Here is a 14,738-nt window from a genome sequence, read left to right as displayed (position 1 = left end):
CCGCGGAAACCGAACGGAAACTTTGAACTTTATGGTACTTTATGTTGAGTTTTATCTTAGTTTGAAATTTGTGTTTTATATTTTATCATACGTTTGTAATCAAGGTTTGACTTTCCGCGGAAACCAACCGAAAACTTTGAAGTAGGTAGTTTATGTTGAATTTTATCTTGGTTTGAACTTTGAACATTATCTTGGTTTGACTTTAAAGTATGATGAACTATGAAAAATATGTTTAGTTTTGCAAAATATGAAAAGTATGTTTATTTTTTCAAAATATTTGTCTGAATCCCTTCAGTTTCCTATATTTTTTGTCGATTTCTTATACGGTAAGTGGTTTCTTGCCGGTATCGATTTTTTTTATATCTGAATATCAACTCGATTTTCCATCCGATAAGTGGTTTGCCCCTAAAATTGAAGTCCCGATATGATAACGGTAATGATATGACGAATCTTGATTTTTACTATCTGATTTCATTGACGGTCATCATATGATTCATAAGTCATTGTTTTCATCATAACTCGTTGGATTGGGAGTTACTGTAAAATTCAATAATATTCTTCAATATAGTTGAAAAATGAATTTCTAAAAAAAAAAAATTTACATATATTTCCGTTCAAAAACAAGTTTCAAAAGTCCCATTTTGTAAATATGCGACTACTAATCTTGATATAGACCACGGATCTAAATGCCGGCGAAATTCTCCGATTATCGGCGGCGGCGTCGTTTTCGTCACACTAACGGCTGGCGAGAGTGTTATTTGTCGTTTCGGTGTAAGTTGTCGTTCGAATATCGGCGATACGACATGCCGTTTTTCGGAGACCATTCCCAGCGAAGGAAGAAGAAGCAGCTCTCGGCGACAAGACGAGGAGAATCGGCGAATTCCCAGGCGTTTCCGTTCATTAAGGTGCAATATCAACAAAAAATAGAAGAAATTCGGCGACAATCCAGGAAACTCGTTCTTTTTTTAGAAACCCTAAACCCGAAATTTTGTAACCCAGAGGAGAGAGGCAGAGAGGGAAGGAAAAAAATAAAACCAGAGAAGAGAGGAAGAACAGAGGAGAGAGGAAGAGATGGAAGAGAAAAAAATAAAACCACAGAGAGAGGAAGAAGATGGATAGAGAGAGGAAATGGTATTGAATTATTAAATGCATAAAAAAACAAAAGATTCTAAATTTCCTTTCCGTGGTTGGTTTCTTGATTTAAGGCAGGGTTTCAAATGCCGACGAAAGTCGACGATAATCGGCGGCGGCACCGCTTTCGGAGGGTCAGCGGCCGACGAACGTTACATTATGCGTTTCGTCGTTATTTTTCGGTCGAAAATCGGAAAAAACGATATGTCGTTTCGCAAGAACACGTCCGACGTTTGTCGCTGTATTGAAAGAACAAAAGGGTCATGTTTTCATCGCATATAAGCGATTTTCGGGAGAAAAAGAAATCCCTTTCGCGTTTTTTCGTTTTTTTTTTAATATTTAGATTTGAAAAATGAGAATTTCGTTAGTATTTTGATTTTTTTTATATAAAACTTCGTTCATTAATTTTGTTCATCTCGTGACGATCTACATCATATATTTTTTTCATAATTTTTGAAGACTTGGAGAACGTCCACTTTACCGGCGAACCTCCATTTTTTCCGGCGAGAGAGAGGTAGGTGGTTAGTTTGTCATTTCTGGAGAGAGAAGAGAAAAGAGGGAGACGTTTTTTTTTTTTTAAATTATCTTTCATGCGTCAGTAGTCAGTACTCAACTCAGTAGTACAACTCAGTCTTCAACCAATTGGCAATTGTATACAATCTTCTCTCTCTCACGTGGCTGAGAGATTGTAGTCAACCAATTGATAAAAATAATGAAAATGCCGAATTGGAATTTGGAAATACAAATACATTGACCATGGAAATAATGTTGACAAAGCGCAATTGTAAAAAAATGATGTATTCAACCAATTGTATAAAAATTCTCCTTTCTGCGTCAAGTAGTACAAAGCCTGTCACAATGAAATGGATAAATAATACAACTAATTGCATACTAAAGTATTTTAAAATGTATCGCAATTTATCAGGAAAAATTATATCAAATAGCCATTCACAATGAAATGGATGAATCAACCGATTAAAAAATAGTCAAAACATTAAAAATTAATTTTATTATTAAGATATATTAACTTAAATTATTAAATTAATCGAATTAATGATATATTTAATTAGTACATATACATAAACAAATATTATAACTTGCATATCATATATTTTTAAATTTAAAAATTGAAAAATATATGTATATATTTTAAATATATTTTATCACGTTTTTTCCGTTCGGTTTTCCATCGGCACGTCGGTTTTCCATGGAAAACGGTATTTCACTTGTCTTTTTCCACATTTTTTTTACTATATATTGCATAAAACTAAGAACATTTTTTTTTATCTTCATCCACTAAACCCAAACAAATTGAAACATATATATGTATGTATATATTTATATTTTTTACAACATTATTTCCGTTCGGTTTTTCACCGGCATGCCGATTTTCCATCGAAAACGACATTTGAAAATAGTATTTTATTTGCCATTTTTCACATTTTTTCCGTTCGGTTTTCCGTCGATTTGTCGATTTTCCGTAAATCAAGAAGTTCGAAACGGCGTCGAAAACGACATTTTGAACTTTGATATAGACTACAGTAACTAAGCTAACTTTGAGATTTAGAAAGTGAAATATTTTCTATTCTTTTACCAATTCAATAATTAAAAAAAATAACTAAAAGTACGGGATATGGACCATTGTCAACTGATGGAGATTTACTAACGGTAGCCCCGTGAAGCAATTTCAAGGACATCACTGTCAGTCATGGACCTAGAAATAGAATGCTTTATATAATACGAACCATCATTCACGCAAACCTACAGAGCAATCCCGGCACGGCTATTTACAAAATTAAAAAAAAAAAGAAAAAAAGTCAGAAGACAAGGAGGCAGAGAAGCAAACAACAGAAAAGAAAGATAGAAACTCTATTAAGCGACTTGTCAGCGTTGGCCTCCTGCCTCCTCCTCACCCTCCTCCTTCCCGCGTATCCGTACGCGCTCAGGTGCGCGTACACCAATCCTCCGAACATCCCCGCCCCCGCCGGCGACGACGGCGGCTCTTCGCCGTCGTCGGCGACGATCTCTTGGGACTGGTACGGGTTGCGGTACGGCAGCCGCTGGCCCGTGGCGGGGCCCGGGGACGGAAGGGCGGTGCAGGCGGTGGGCCTGGGCGGGACGACGGCGGAGGAGCGGGTTTGGGTTTTGGCGGCGGCGCGTGAGGAGAAGAGGGGGATCATGGCCGTGTGGGAGGCGTGGGCCTTGCAGACGGGACACGTGGGGGGTTCGTCGGAGGGCAGGGCGGCGCTCTGCACGTGGAGCCACTCGTAGATGCACGGCCAGCAGTACAGGTGTCCGCACAGCGTCACCACCGGCTCACGCGCCGCCTCCAGGCATATGTTGCACTCCAACCACGCGCCGCTCGCCTCCTCCGCCGCCGCCGCCGCGTCGTATTGCTGCATTTGCTTTATCGCCCGGTCCTAAATGAGAGAGAGAGAGAGAGAAGCAAATTAAAGATATTAAGTTGATTTGGACGGAAATGAACAATTTCGCTCCATTTTTTTAGCGGAATCTATTTCAGAATGGATCTATAAAATAACAAAAATTAAAAATTGTTGGTTCTTCCATCGGTTCTGGTTTTTTTTGGATAAAATGACTTGGTTGATTTTTCATCTGTCAATGAGTTTGCTTTGCCATGATCCATGGAAATATGTTATTTGCTTCCAAGTTCCAAGGCGATGATGAGATGAGAAGAATGTAAGGATAAAAAAATAGTAATACTTAATGATCGACAGATTTATGATGTCTTTTTTCTCTCAAGTTGCTGTCATCTCATCACAGCCATCTCCTACTTTTAAATTTATTAAAAAAAAAAAAATACAGCTAATTGCAGTCTGTAAGATGACCATAAATTTACCAGGAAATAAATAAACTCAGAATCTTTTTTCACTGATTATGGAATCATGCCATACCAATAAAAAGCAAACCTTTTTTCCAAGTGAGAAATAAATAACAACAAAAGCAACTGTTAGGTTAGTCTGAGAACCATTAAATCACATTTTGTGTCCTGAAATCCACCACACAAAAAAACATATATATTTTAAAAAATAGAATAATGCATATTAGCCAGAGAACTAACTTCTGACAGAGAGGTGAAAAAGGCAAATTCCACATTATCGCATAGTCGCGCTCAAGAAAACTATTCCCCATATGTATGTATACATAGTGAGAGATATATCAGTATTGTTCTACAGATCGATCGAACGTTTCGCAAAATTTGCTCAAGCAAAGAACAAATACAAAACATATAAAAAAAAAATATTTTGGAGTAAAATAAACTAGCTCGGATCGTACCAGCTTAGAGGATTATCGGAAGCGTGGATAGAGGGAGGTAGAGAGCTTTGAAGAAGCTGCAATGGCGATGAGAGAGAGAGAGAAGAGAGAGAACTATTCTCTAGTGGATTTTTATATTAGAGAGAACTAAAGCAACAATAGTTATAAAGATATCCTAATTATAAATTGATTAGGAAGGAAACAGCTCCCCCCTAATAATGGAGGTTGTTTTAGCTTTTATCTGTCTTAGATTTTAAAATAGTTTTTATTTTATTATTATATTATTATATGGATTATGGAGATGAAGATTTTAGAAGAATTCACAATTGCCGAAATGGTTTTCTGAAATTCAAATTTATTAATTTTCTTTGTAGACTTCAGTTCTTCGTAATTTTATAATTAGTGATAATGCAGTTTTAATTGTGTTATATTTGAAATTATTCTCAATTTCTCACATTAATGATACTTCTTTATAAAAAAATAAAAAATAAAAAAAATAAAAAACTTGAGAGACCCACTAGTTAGAGCAACTCCAATGAGTGTTGTCCATTCATACTTAGATGAAGCTTAGATGAAAAGCAATTCAAGTTGTTATTGTGTCAATGGTGCTCATATGACACTAAACCTGGCTTACCGGGAGTTCCCGCGCCTCCCGTCCCGCCCCCGCCCGGACTCCCGTTAATTCGCCGAACGGGAGTCCCGTCCCGTTAGTCCCGTTATATAACGGGACGGAGGCGGTAAATGTCTAACGGGATCCGCGGATCCCGTTAGGCATTAAAAAAAAAAAAATTAAAAAAAAGAATTTAATAAATAAAATGAAAGGATTAAAGTGAAAAGATTTGGAATAAGTGGGTAGAAATGAAAAATATGAATGTTGTTAAATAATTAAAAATGGGTAACAAAAACAATAAAGAAGAATGTGAAATTAAAAATGGGCCTCCTAAAAAACCTCACCGACCCCTAAAAAGGTGCGACGGCGAGGAAAAAGAGCACCCCTTTCCTCGTTAAATGTTTGAAAATGTATCCCGGACAAGGGCCGGGATATCCCTTTGTTATACACGATACTTTAACCATTTATGTTTACGTTTGCAAAATCAACTTCAAAATCGTCTAGAATATCGAAGCACATGAATGTTTCTTGTGCTCGATTTCGATGTTGAATCCAATCTTTTCCGCACGTCAATGCTTCGACCATCTCCGGTTTCAGGCTGCATCTTCTATCGTCGATGATCCGGCCCGCGCTGCTAAAAGCCGTCTCAGAGGACACAGTTGAAACTGGGATGGTGAGGATGTCTTGTGCCATAGATGACAAGATCGGAAACCTCCTCGCATTCTGCCTCCACCAAACCAAGAGGTCGATGGCTTCGTCGTCCGACCTGACCCAATCGTTCCTATCGTACTCTTGGATCTCCGGATGGGACCGTGCGTCGGTTGCGCTTGACCTCGTCTGACTTGTCTCAGCTTCTTGTTGTTGAGGAGACGGGCTGTACGCGGGCGCGTTGACGAAGACATTCGTGTATTGGTGTCTTCTCGGATATTGCGTCTGTGATTGAGAAGGTTGCGCTCGGTATTGCGGTAGAAGTTTCGCCTCGTAAACCTTGAAAAGATCAAAAAAAGCTTGCACGATCCTCGGAAGATCAAGTGCAACGTAATCTTGGTCCACAAAATGGTTTCTTATGTATTTCAAAAAAAATTTTAAACCTCCAATTTTACATCGGACGTCTAGAATGGCTCCAAAACCGTATAGTAATGGAACCTTTCCAGCCCCCCAATATTTTAAAAACTTTGCTGTCATTGCTTGAATAGAATCTTGAAAAATAGTTTCGTTTTTATTTTTATCAAGATGCACAGCTATTGCGGTCATAGTATGAAGACCGAGAAAAGAAGTGGGAGTGTAAACAGCAGAAAGATAACAAGTTTCTTTATAAAAAATGTCGAGAAAAGAAACAAATGATTCAGCCATCCTAATATCCAAATCAGATATAGCGTTTTCGCCATGTACGCTGTTAATGTAAGAAACAATAACATCGACGTAACGCTCGGATAAGAAGTTGGTCAGCATAAGAAAGGTTGAATTCCACCTAATTTTGTTATCTAGGTGAAATGTGTGTTCTTGAAGGCCGTTTAGTCTAAGCCGTCTCTTAAGCTCATCTACTCTAGAGGTTGAACTATTTATCCAACTTATGTAATTCCTAATCTTGTTTATCGAAGGGTCGTAACTAGCGGCTCCGGCTTGAACTATGAGGTTGATGATGTGGGTAGCACAACGTTGATGTATAAGGGTTTCGTCTGCGTTAAGTTTTTGGGTCAACTCCCTAATCATGGCGTTGTTGCTAGTGGCATTATCTAAGGTCACAGATATAATTCTATTGTTCAAACCCCACTCAGCTAAAACACTAACTATGATATCTAAGATGTTCTCACCAGTGTGCGAACCTTCTATCCTCCTAAACGCTATGATACGTTTGTTCAGGTTCCAATCGTCGTCTATGTTATGGACTACAACGCTCATAAAGTCCATCTTAGATTGACCGGTCCATATATCCGATGTTAAGGCTACGCTATATCTACCAGAGGATATTGAGTCTTTCATTTGTTCCTTTTCTCCTAAAAACCATTTTAGGATATCGGATCTCAAGGCTTTCCTAGACATTAGTTGTACGTTTGGAATAAAAGAACTAATGAATCTAACAAAGCCTTGAGATTCGATATGACTAAAAGATTGATCGGTTGATACAAAATATTCAACTAAATCACGTCTAAATCTTAAAGGATCGATGTTACTTACTTGGGTTGTAGAGGCTCCAGATTGTGTCCCCCCCTGGCAGTGTCTGTGATGACTCCACAATAGCGACGTCCCAACTCTAGTGTTATGAGCGCTAAAGATTTTGCCACAAACGTGACATTTTCCGGCTTTTTCACCGTTGGCAACCACCTCTTCAAAGAACGTCCAGACAACAGACCTCGCTCGACGTCGTGATGCTTGTGCTTGTTGAGGTTGTTGTTGTTGTTGCGGTGGTTGTTGTTGTTGAGGTGGTTGTTGTTGTTGTTGTTCTTCTCGGGCACGTCGTCTTTGTCGGGTCTCCTCTTGTTGCTCACGTTGTCGAGGTCGTGGAACTTGAGTTCGAGGCTGAGGTGGTGGCGGTGGGACGTCTTCTTCTTCATCCTCCTCCTCCTCGTCATCATGTTGTTCATTTGGATCTTGGGTTTCGTCGTCGTCTTCTTCTTCATTTGGATTTTGGGATTGATGATAATGTTCCTCGAACACTTGAAACTCTTGAAAAGCGGCTTCGGATGGCGGTATTTGTGCTTGATATGCTTGCTCGGGATCCATTTGAGGATAATATGGCATTTGTGTGTTTGGAATTTCGGTGAATTCCGTATTGTGGAAAGTAGGAGCAACATAATTTGGATCGAAAGAGTATTGGGTGTTTGGGTCGGGGGCGTTTTGAGACAAATGCAACCAATTTTCTTCAAAACGGTGCATTCGTTCTCCTCGGGAAGCTCTTCCCCTTCGACCTCCTCGGTTGTGGGATGATGATGCCATGAGAAAATGAAAGCTTTAGAGAGTAAAATTGAGAGAGTTTGAGAGAATTAGAGAGAGAGATTGAGAGAATTTGAGAGAGTTTGAGAGAGTTTGAGTGAAAGGTGTGAAGAAAATGAATGAAATGGAGGGTATTTATAGATTTTAGAAATAAGTGGGAAAAAAAAAATAAATAAAAAAACCTCATTTTCGGCTCCAACGGCATAAAACCAACGTTCATATTCAAACGGCTCTTTTTTTTCGGCCGTTGGATCTTTGATCCAACGGCCGAGATTAAAAAAAAAAATAAAAAAAAAATAAAAAGCAACGGTCGCTAACGGGATCCGCGGATCCCGTTAGCTACAGTAACGGGACGGGACTCCCGTCCGTTACGCTTAACGGGACCTCCCGTCCCGTTACCTTCATTACCGGTAGCGGGGATTCCGTCCCGTCCCGCTACCGGTAAGCCACGTTTATATGACATCAATGCTCACCAATATTTTTATACAAAAATAATATAAAGTAGATATAAAATATAAAAAATGTCTTAAAATAATATCATAGTTGGTAATTTTTTTCTAAAAAATGTCCATTAATAATATAAAAACAATATTTAATATATAGTATTTGTGATGATGTGTTATGAGTGAGCATCTCTAGTTACTATTAGAAAACCAGTTGTGAAAATTAAATAAGGTTTGATCAGTATCAAGTAAAAAAAAATACAATTTTTACTTATGAGAAAAGATAAAAAATAATTTTAAGTTAAAATATATCGAGAATTTTAAATTTTTTAGCCATTTCCAATATTGGTGATTTTTTTGTTAGGAAAAAAAAAACAAAAGAAGCTCGAAAATGGCTGAACATTTATAAATAAATAAATTTAAAAAAGAAACTATGAAAAAAAAATTACAAAGATACAAATCCAAAAAAGATTCAATTATCACTCAAAAAGTATTAAATTAAGGAGTTTATTTTACTTTAAAAAGGGTATTATCGTCTTTTCTCATAGGTAAAAGTGTTGTTTTTCTAATATCGCCCAAATTTAGTATAGTTTTCAAAGTTGGTCTTCTAACTACTAGAGTTTCTCAGTAGGGTTCAAGAAAATTCATTCATTTGGTTATAGATGAAACTTTGGGTTAACCCGTTTAATTATAAAAATTGATTTTTTACGGGTATTAATTATCGGGTAGTGTTGCCTTATTATTTCAGGTGTCATCAACCTGAAGTCCTGGACTGACATAAATAATATGTCATTTTCAAAATCCAAATCAAATCAAATTAAAAAAAAAAAAAAAATCTAGTTGGCTTTGAGTGGTGTCTATACGTTGTACATTCTATAGCTTGAATGAAATCATATAGATGTACATTATGAATTTACATTTTATATTCTATGATATCAAAGTATTGTTGTCTTTATAAAATCTATGCATTACCATATAACAAATCAAATGAATAATGGTTTAATAAAATTAACACCAAATTAGTGGGTGAATAGTGCACCACTAAACTATTTTGGCGTTAGTTCTTCCAACCTTTTTAAAATATTTCAGGATTAATTTATGAACTTTTACAAAAGTTCATAAAGATTAAAAAATTTAGTCTTTGGCCATGGTCTCAGATGCATTATATATATAAAGCTAGGCATAAATCCGATTTTCTTTGGTGGTTGTGTGTCAATGTCATACATAATGTTTATTGAACCTTCATAGTTCATACAGCATTATATTATATAACGCACGGTGTTGGTTGAACGTTTATATTACATTATGCATATATATAATTCTATAGTCGAGACTACTGAATTTGAAAGTGCGCATAGTTTAATAGGAAACATAAATTTTCAAATAACTCATTTATGTAATATAGAAGACTAAGAGGACACTTTTACACTGTTTCATTTTGTCTCTTGCAAAAAGCAGTATACTCGAATTATGTATTTGAGTTTTTTTTTTTTTTTTTTAGGAAACGTGGTCGGTGCCACGGAATTATGTATTCGAGTTCAAATTGCTCTTTTCATCTACAAGGGTTGGACAGTACATAAATCAGTGAATTATATGTTTAGTAAATTACAAATTTGGTCCTTATACTGTGGTATATATTTTTTTTAAAGAAATTTGAACTTATTAGACCATTTGAAACATCACGTTTGGAATATAAATTACGTTTGAAAACTTTTAAGTAAATAGTCAAAGTGATGAGTTGTCACTTAAATCATTGAATTAAAATTCCAATCGTATCCTTTATAATAACTTGCGGTTACTTTTTTTTCATTAATTATTAATAAATACGGATACGTTATCATGCATGTTAAGTTACTATTTTGTAGTAGGTAGTTACCATATTTTGAATTCCTAGTATCCACGTTTTCTCTCTCTCTCTCTCTCTCTCTCTCTCTCTCTCTCTCTCTCTCTCTCTCTCTATCTCTCTCTCTCTCTCCAGCCACCCCACAAAACCATATATGGGCTACTTTTTTTTTTTAATCTGCAATGCGCCATTAAGACCAATTGTTGATGTGGTGGTAAGTTTGGCGTAAAGGTGGCCATATGGGATCCCGCGGGACCCCGTTTCCCGTATTATTGGTACCATATGGGAAATGGGAAAAACCCATATTATAAAATATGGTACCGGGACTTTTGTCCCGGAACCATCCGGGAAATGGGACGGAACCGGGATCCCCGTTTAGCACCGTTTAGTACCGTATTTTTTATATTGTATTTTTTTAATTGAAAATATATGAATTTTTATTTATTTTTAAATGTATTTATGATTAAAATAAAATAAAATAAAATAAATATGGGAAATATGGGAATCCCGGAACCGCGAAATATGGTACCGGGAATTCCCGGTACCGTGGAAAATGGTTCCGGGATTTCCCGGTACCATTTTTTACGGTCCCGGGAGTCCCATTTCCCGCAAAATATGGGACGGGACCAGGGGATCCCATTTCCCGGATTCCATATGGCCAGCTTTAGTTTGGCGTGAACGTGGATGAGATTGAATAGCTGGGTCTTAGACGTACGGCCCGAAGAAATGCGCGAGCGTCCACTCTAACGCGTGGACTAATTGTCTTCATCGATTCTCACCATCGTCACCAACTTGTCAATTGTCGCCATTGATTTTCTCGCCATGACTTTTAAAGAACGATGGTCGTTTGGCACCGACGAACACCGTTCTGGAGAGCGGCACTCTAGGGGGCACAGATCTCAGGACTCCAGGCGGTGAAGTCGAGACGGCGATAATGCGTTGTAATTATTTTAAAAAATCAACGTTTTTTTTCATGATTTCCCATATTGTTGAAGCTTGTATAGTTAATTCTTGCAAATTTTCATTAATTAACATTAATGGTCTGTCAGTTTCTATGATGCATACTTTCGTTAATGATTTCTCATGTTTTAACGTTTATGGTTTGCTAGTTTCTATGGTGTAAATTTTCGTTAATTGTCGTAAATTGCTGTAAATTTTCGTTAATTAATGGTCTATATTTCATAATTGGATTTTCTTCGCAGTTATTTTTTAAGTTTTTTCCTCAGTTTAATTAATTTATTTCTTTTTTAAATCAAGCCGTTACCTGATTTGAAGGATTTTTTTTTTCTTTCAAAATTTCCGTTTTTAGTTTTTTTTTTAAGAAACAAAAAGAAATAGGTGGCAAAGGGTATTTTGGTAAGTTAATAAAAGGCAATGGCTATTTTATTAAAGCATTTGAAACGTTGGCTAGATTGCAATTACAACGTTCCAAAATGGCTAGTTTGCTAGAGTACCCTTTTTTTTAAGGATTTTTTTAATGATTAAAAAGACCATCCCAATTCGTTCCATTCTAATAATAACGAGTAATGTATAATAATTCGTAAATCTGAATCGGCTAATTGTTCTCGAATAGCACCTGCTTTAGTAGAAAGTTTTCGATTTTGAAATGCCATAATTTTATCTATTATTGTGGAGATTTTCATAACTCTTCTATTTTACTAACATTTTTTTAATTTTAGTCATTGGAATAAAAGAAACCTCGCCCAACTAGATGTTGACCATGCCAGGGAAATACAACCTGTTCTTTGTACAAAATAAAATAAAAAATTACTTTCAATTTTACATATTCATCCAATAAAAAAGTTATGTTTCGTAATTTCATAATCCAATTTTTTTCATTAATAATTATATCAAAAATTTAGCGATATAAGCCACATAAACATAAGCGTTTTGTTTTAGCAAACGTTTTGTAAATTTTTCGTAAATAGCCAAAAACTGTTGTAAATATTTCGTAAATAACCATATTTACTAGAAATTTATTCTGCGTTTTTTGTTATTTTTATAGCGTAAATAGATTTACGTGGCTATTTACAAAAAATTAACGAAACGTTGGCTATTTCAAAATTTCTAACGTTTCATATGGCTAGATAGCCATTGGACCCTAATTATATTCTTGGATACAAACCACGAGAATATATATTATTCCTCAATTTTTTTATTGAGAGGTAAAAGTGTAAATCTTTTTTACGAGATAAAACTTTTGATCGGAATAGCATATAAACCAACCTCGGGGGACCCCTTAACCATTAATCCGTCACTTTGATGTTGCCTATGAAAAGAGGCATGGAACAGATTGGTATAAACATCAACAACTTCAAATTTGATCAATTTCTCATCAACAAATAAATGCTTGGGCCAAAAGTTCTGGTATTGCCTTCAATTAAAGTTTAAGATTAGCTAGAGTTCTGAAGAAAAAAAATATGTTGTATGATAGCCCCTTAGACTATTAATATAGTGTTTACTAGCTGAGTCTTAAATTAGATAAGATAAATTCAAAAAAATAAATAAATTAGGTAACTAGATAGTTTAGACGTTTGAAATTGCTATATAGTCAACATTTGGTAAATATTTAATAAATAATCACAAACATGACATGGTACTTCTGGTTTGCCCTTTTATTGAAATAAAATGGTGAGATAATTACGTCAATTTAAGCGTGTAAATAAGTGGATGTGACTATTTAACAAATATTTATCAAACGTTAGCTAAATAGCAATTTCAAAGTGTTAATATGACTATATACCTAATGGACTCATTTATAAATGTCAAAACGTTTAAACTATAATACAACCTTAAAATTTGAAATTTCTTCGTAAAAGAGATGAAAAGTGGTCATGACAAACACAATTGCAACAAGTAAATGTGAGTTACCGTTATATTTCTCACGTAACACGTATCACTAGCAGTGCGATCTACATCTTTCATGCGTTCTTGAGAGTCACTAAGAGGAGATTCTACAACTCCAAATGAGATCCACAAACCCATAGAAAATGTCTTACATATGTTTATCATATATGATACTCAAATCTAATAAATGGCACTAAAGCAATCACCCCGATAAAGAATGTAGAGGTGCTCAAACCATATCTAAACCTGAATTATTAAAATATATAATGGAATAGAACATATGGATCTCACGCAATGACTTGCAGAAGACGAATGACCATTGAACCTTGCCCAAAGTTGAAGAGCATCATCATTGATTGGTGAGCCGAGTGCAGTGGGGAAGGCGACAACCAAAAGAGAACGAAACCTTTAAAATATATATATATACAGTGACGTATCTAGAAAAACTTATCAAGGGGGGCAAATTTGAAAAAAAAAATCAGGGAGGGGACCAATTTGAAAAAATAATCTCAAGTGGGGCTAATTTGTAAATTTTTAGGGCAATTTTTTTAATTTTTTTTTAAAATGGGCTAAAAATGTAAAAAAAAATAAAAATTGAGGGGGGTCATGTGACCCCCCTGCGCCCTATGTAGGTCCGTCGCTGTATATATATATATATATATATATATATATATATATATATATATATTATTTTCTAGTATATTGTAGTTTATTGAGTACTCATCAATTTAAAGTTTTTTTTGTATATCTTTATTGGCCTACAATTTAAGTGTCTACAGAAGGATTTAAATAATAAGTATTGACAATTTAGCAAACTTTGTACAGTTATATCAAAGAAATGCCATTTTTGTTTATGTACATAATTACTTTTGGAAAGGAATATATATATATATATATATATATATATATATATATATATATATATATATATATATATATATATATAAAAGATAAGGACTAATTAGTGAATTGGTTTCTTCTTCCCGGTCTGAAACCTACAAGATAACCATAGTTACAATTTCTCTTTGAAGTGTATATATATAAAAACTAAATAGGTGAAAATTGCGAAAAACAGTCGTGTACTGAATAAATCTAATAGTTATGGGTTTTACTCACATCTAGGATGAATTCAAGGTTTAAGAAATGTGGCGTGTACAAGTTATCTAAGCGAATAGCGGAAACAAATCCTCTCAATTGATGGGGAACAAGTTCATTTTTAAGTATTTTTAGGTTTTATTATTTTTCTCTTGGAGCTTCATAATTCTTTTTATCGAGCACAATGATTTCGCCGCTCAATAAATAATTTATCATAAGAAAGTTATGAAATTAAAGAGTACGTATCTTTATATTCTAATTCTCTATTGAAATTTCTTTACACTTGTACGTTTGTACTTTTTTTAACTTTGACTGTTTCGTTAATTTTAAATAATTTTTAGCTATTCCGTAATTTTATAGATTCAACTTTCAAATGGCTATTTATTTTTATCTAATTTGAAGTGGAAGTGGCTATTTATTTGTATTAAATTTCAAGTGGCTATTTAGCTACAAGATCATAATATTAAGTTTATTAGGGTAGTTTCGTCTTTGCACTTACAAATGGGCGCGAACCTGAGATTAAAGAAACGAGAACAAAAAAAACAAGCTATTTTTCAAGCCT

The 14,738-nt window shown here is 35.2% G+C and overlaps 1 protein-coding gene across 1 annotated transcript; it reads right to left on the bottom strand.

Annotated features, from left to right (window-relative positions):
- Positions 1-2,731: 2,731 nt before the first annotated feature.
- LOC149385962 (E3 ubiquitin-protein ligase RMA3-like) lies at positions 2,732-4,596 on the bottom strand. The gene is made up of 2 exons (XM_089627355.1): positions 4,426-4,596; positions 2,732-3,551 (listed from the first exon to the last, which is right to left on the bottom strand). The coding sequence occupies exon 2, from the start codon at positions 3,531-3,533 to the stop codon at positions 2,949-2,951; it is 585 nt and encodes a 194-aa protein (XP_089483481.1). The 5' UTR covers positions 3,534-3,551; positions 4,426-4,596; the 3' UTR covers positions 2,732-2,948.
- Between the last annotated feature and the right edge of the window lie 10,142 nt (positions 4,597-14,738).

The sequence above is a fragment of the Urtica dioica genome, chromosome 9, assembly GCF_054948205.1.
Source record: "Urtica dioica subsp. dioica isolate 48M chromosome 9, U.dioica_male_clone48M_v1_H2, whole genome shotgun sequence".
Classification (NCBI taxonomy): domain Eukaryota; kingdom Viridiplantae; phylum Streptophyta; class Magnoliopsida; order Rosales; family Urticaceae; genus Urtica; species Urtica dioica.
Note: the sequence above shows the minus strand (reverse complement) of the source record. Positions and strands in the feature narration are given on the sequence as shown.

Bases quoted from the DNA above. Each gene is read 5' to 3' on its own strand.
- LOC149385962 (XM_089627355.1), bottom strand. From the start codon at position 3,533: ATGCAGCAATACGACGCGGCGGCGGCGGCGGAGGAGGCGAGCGGCGCG.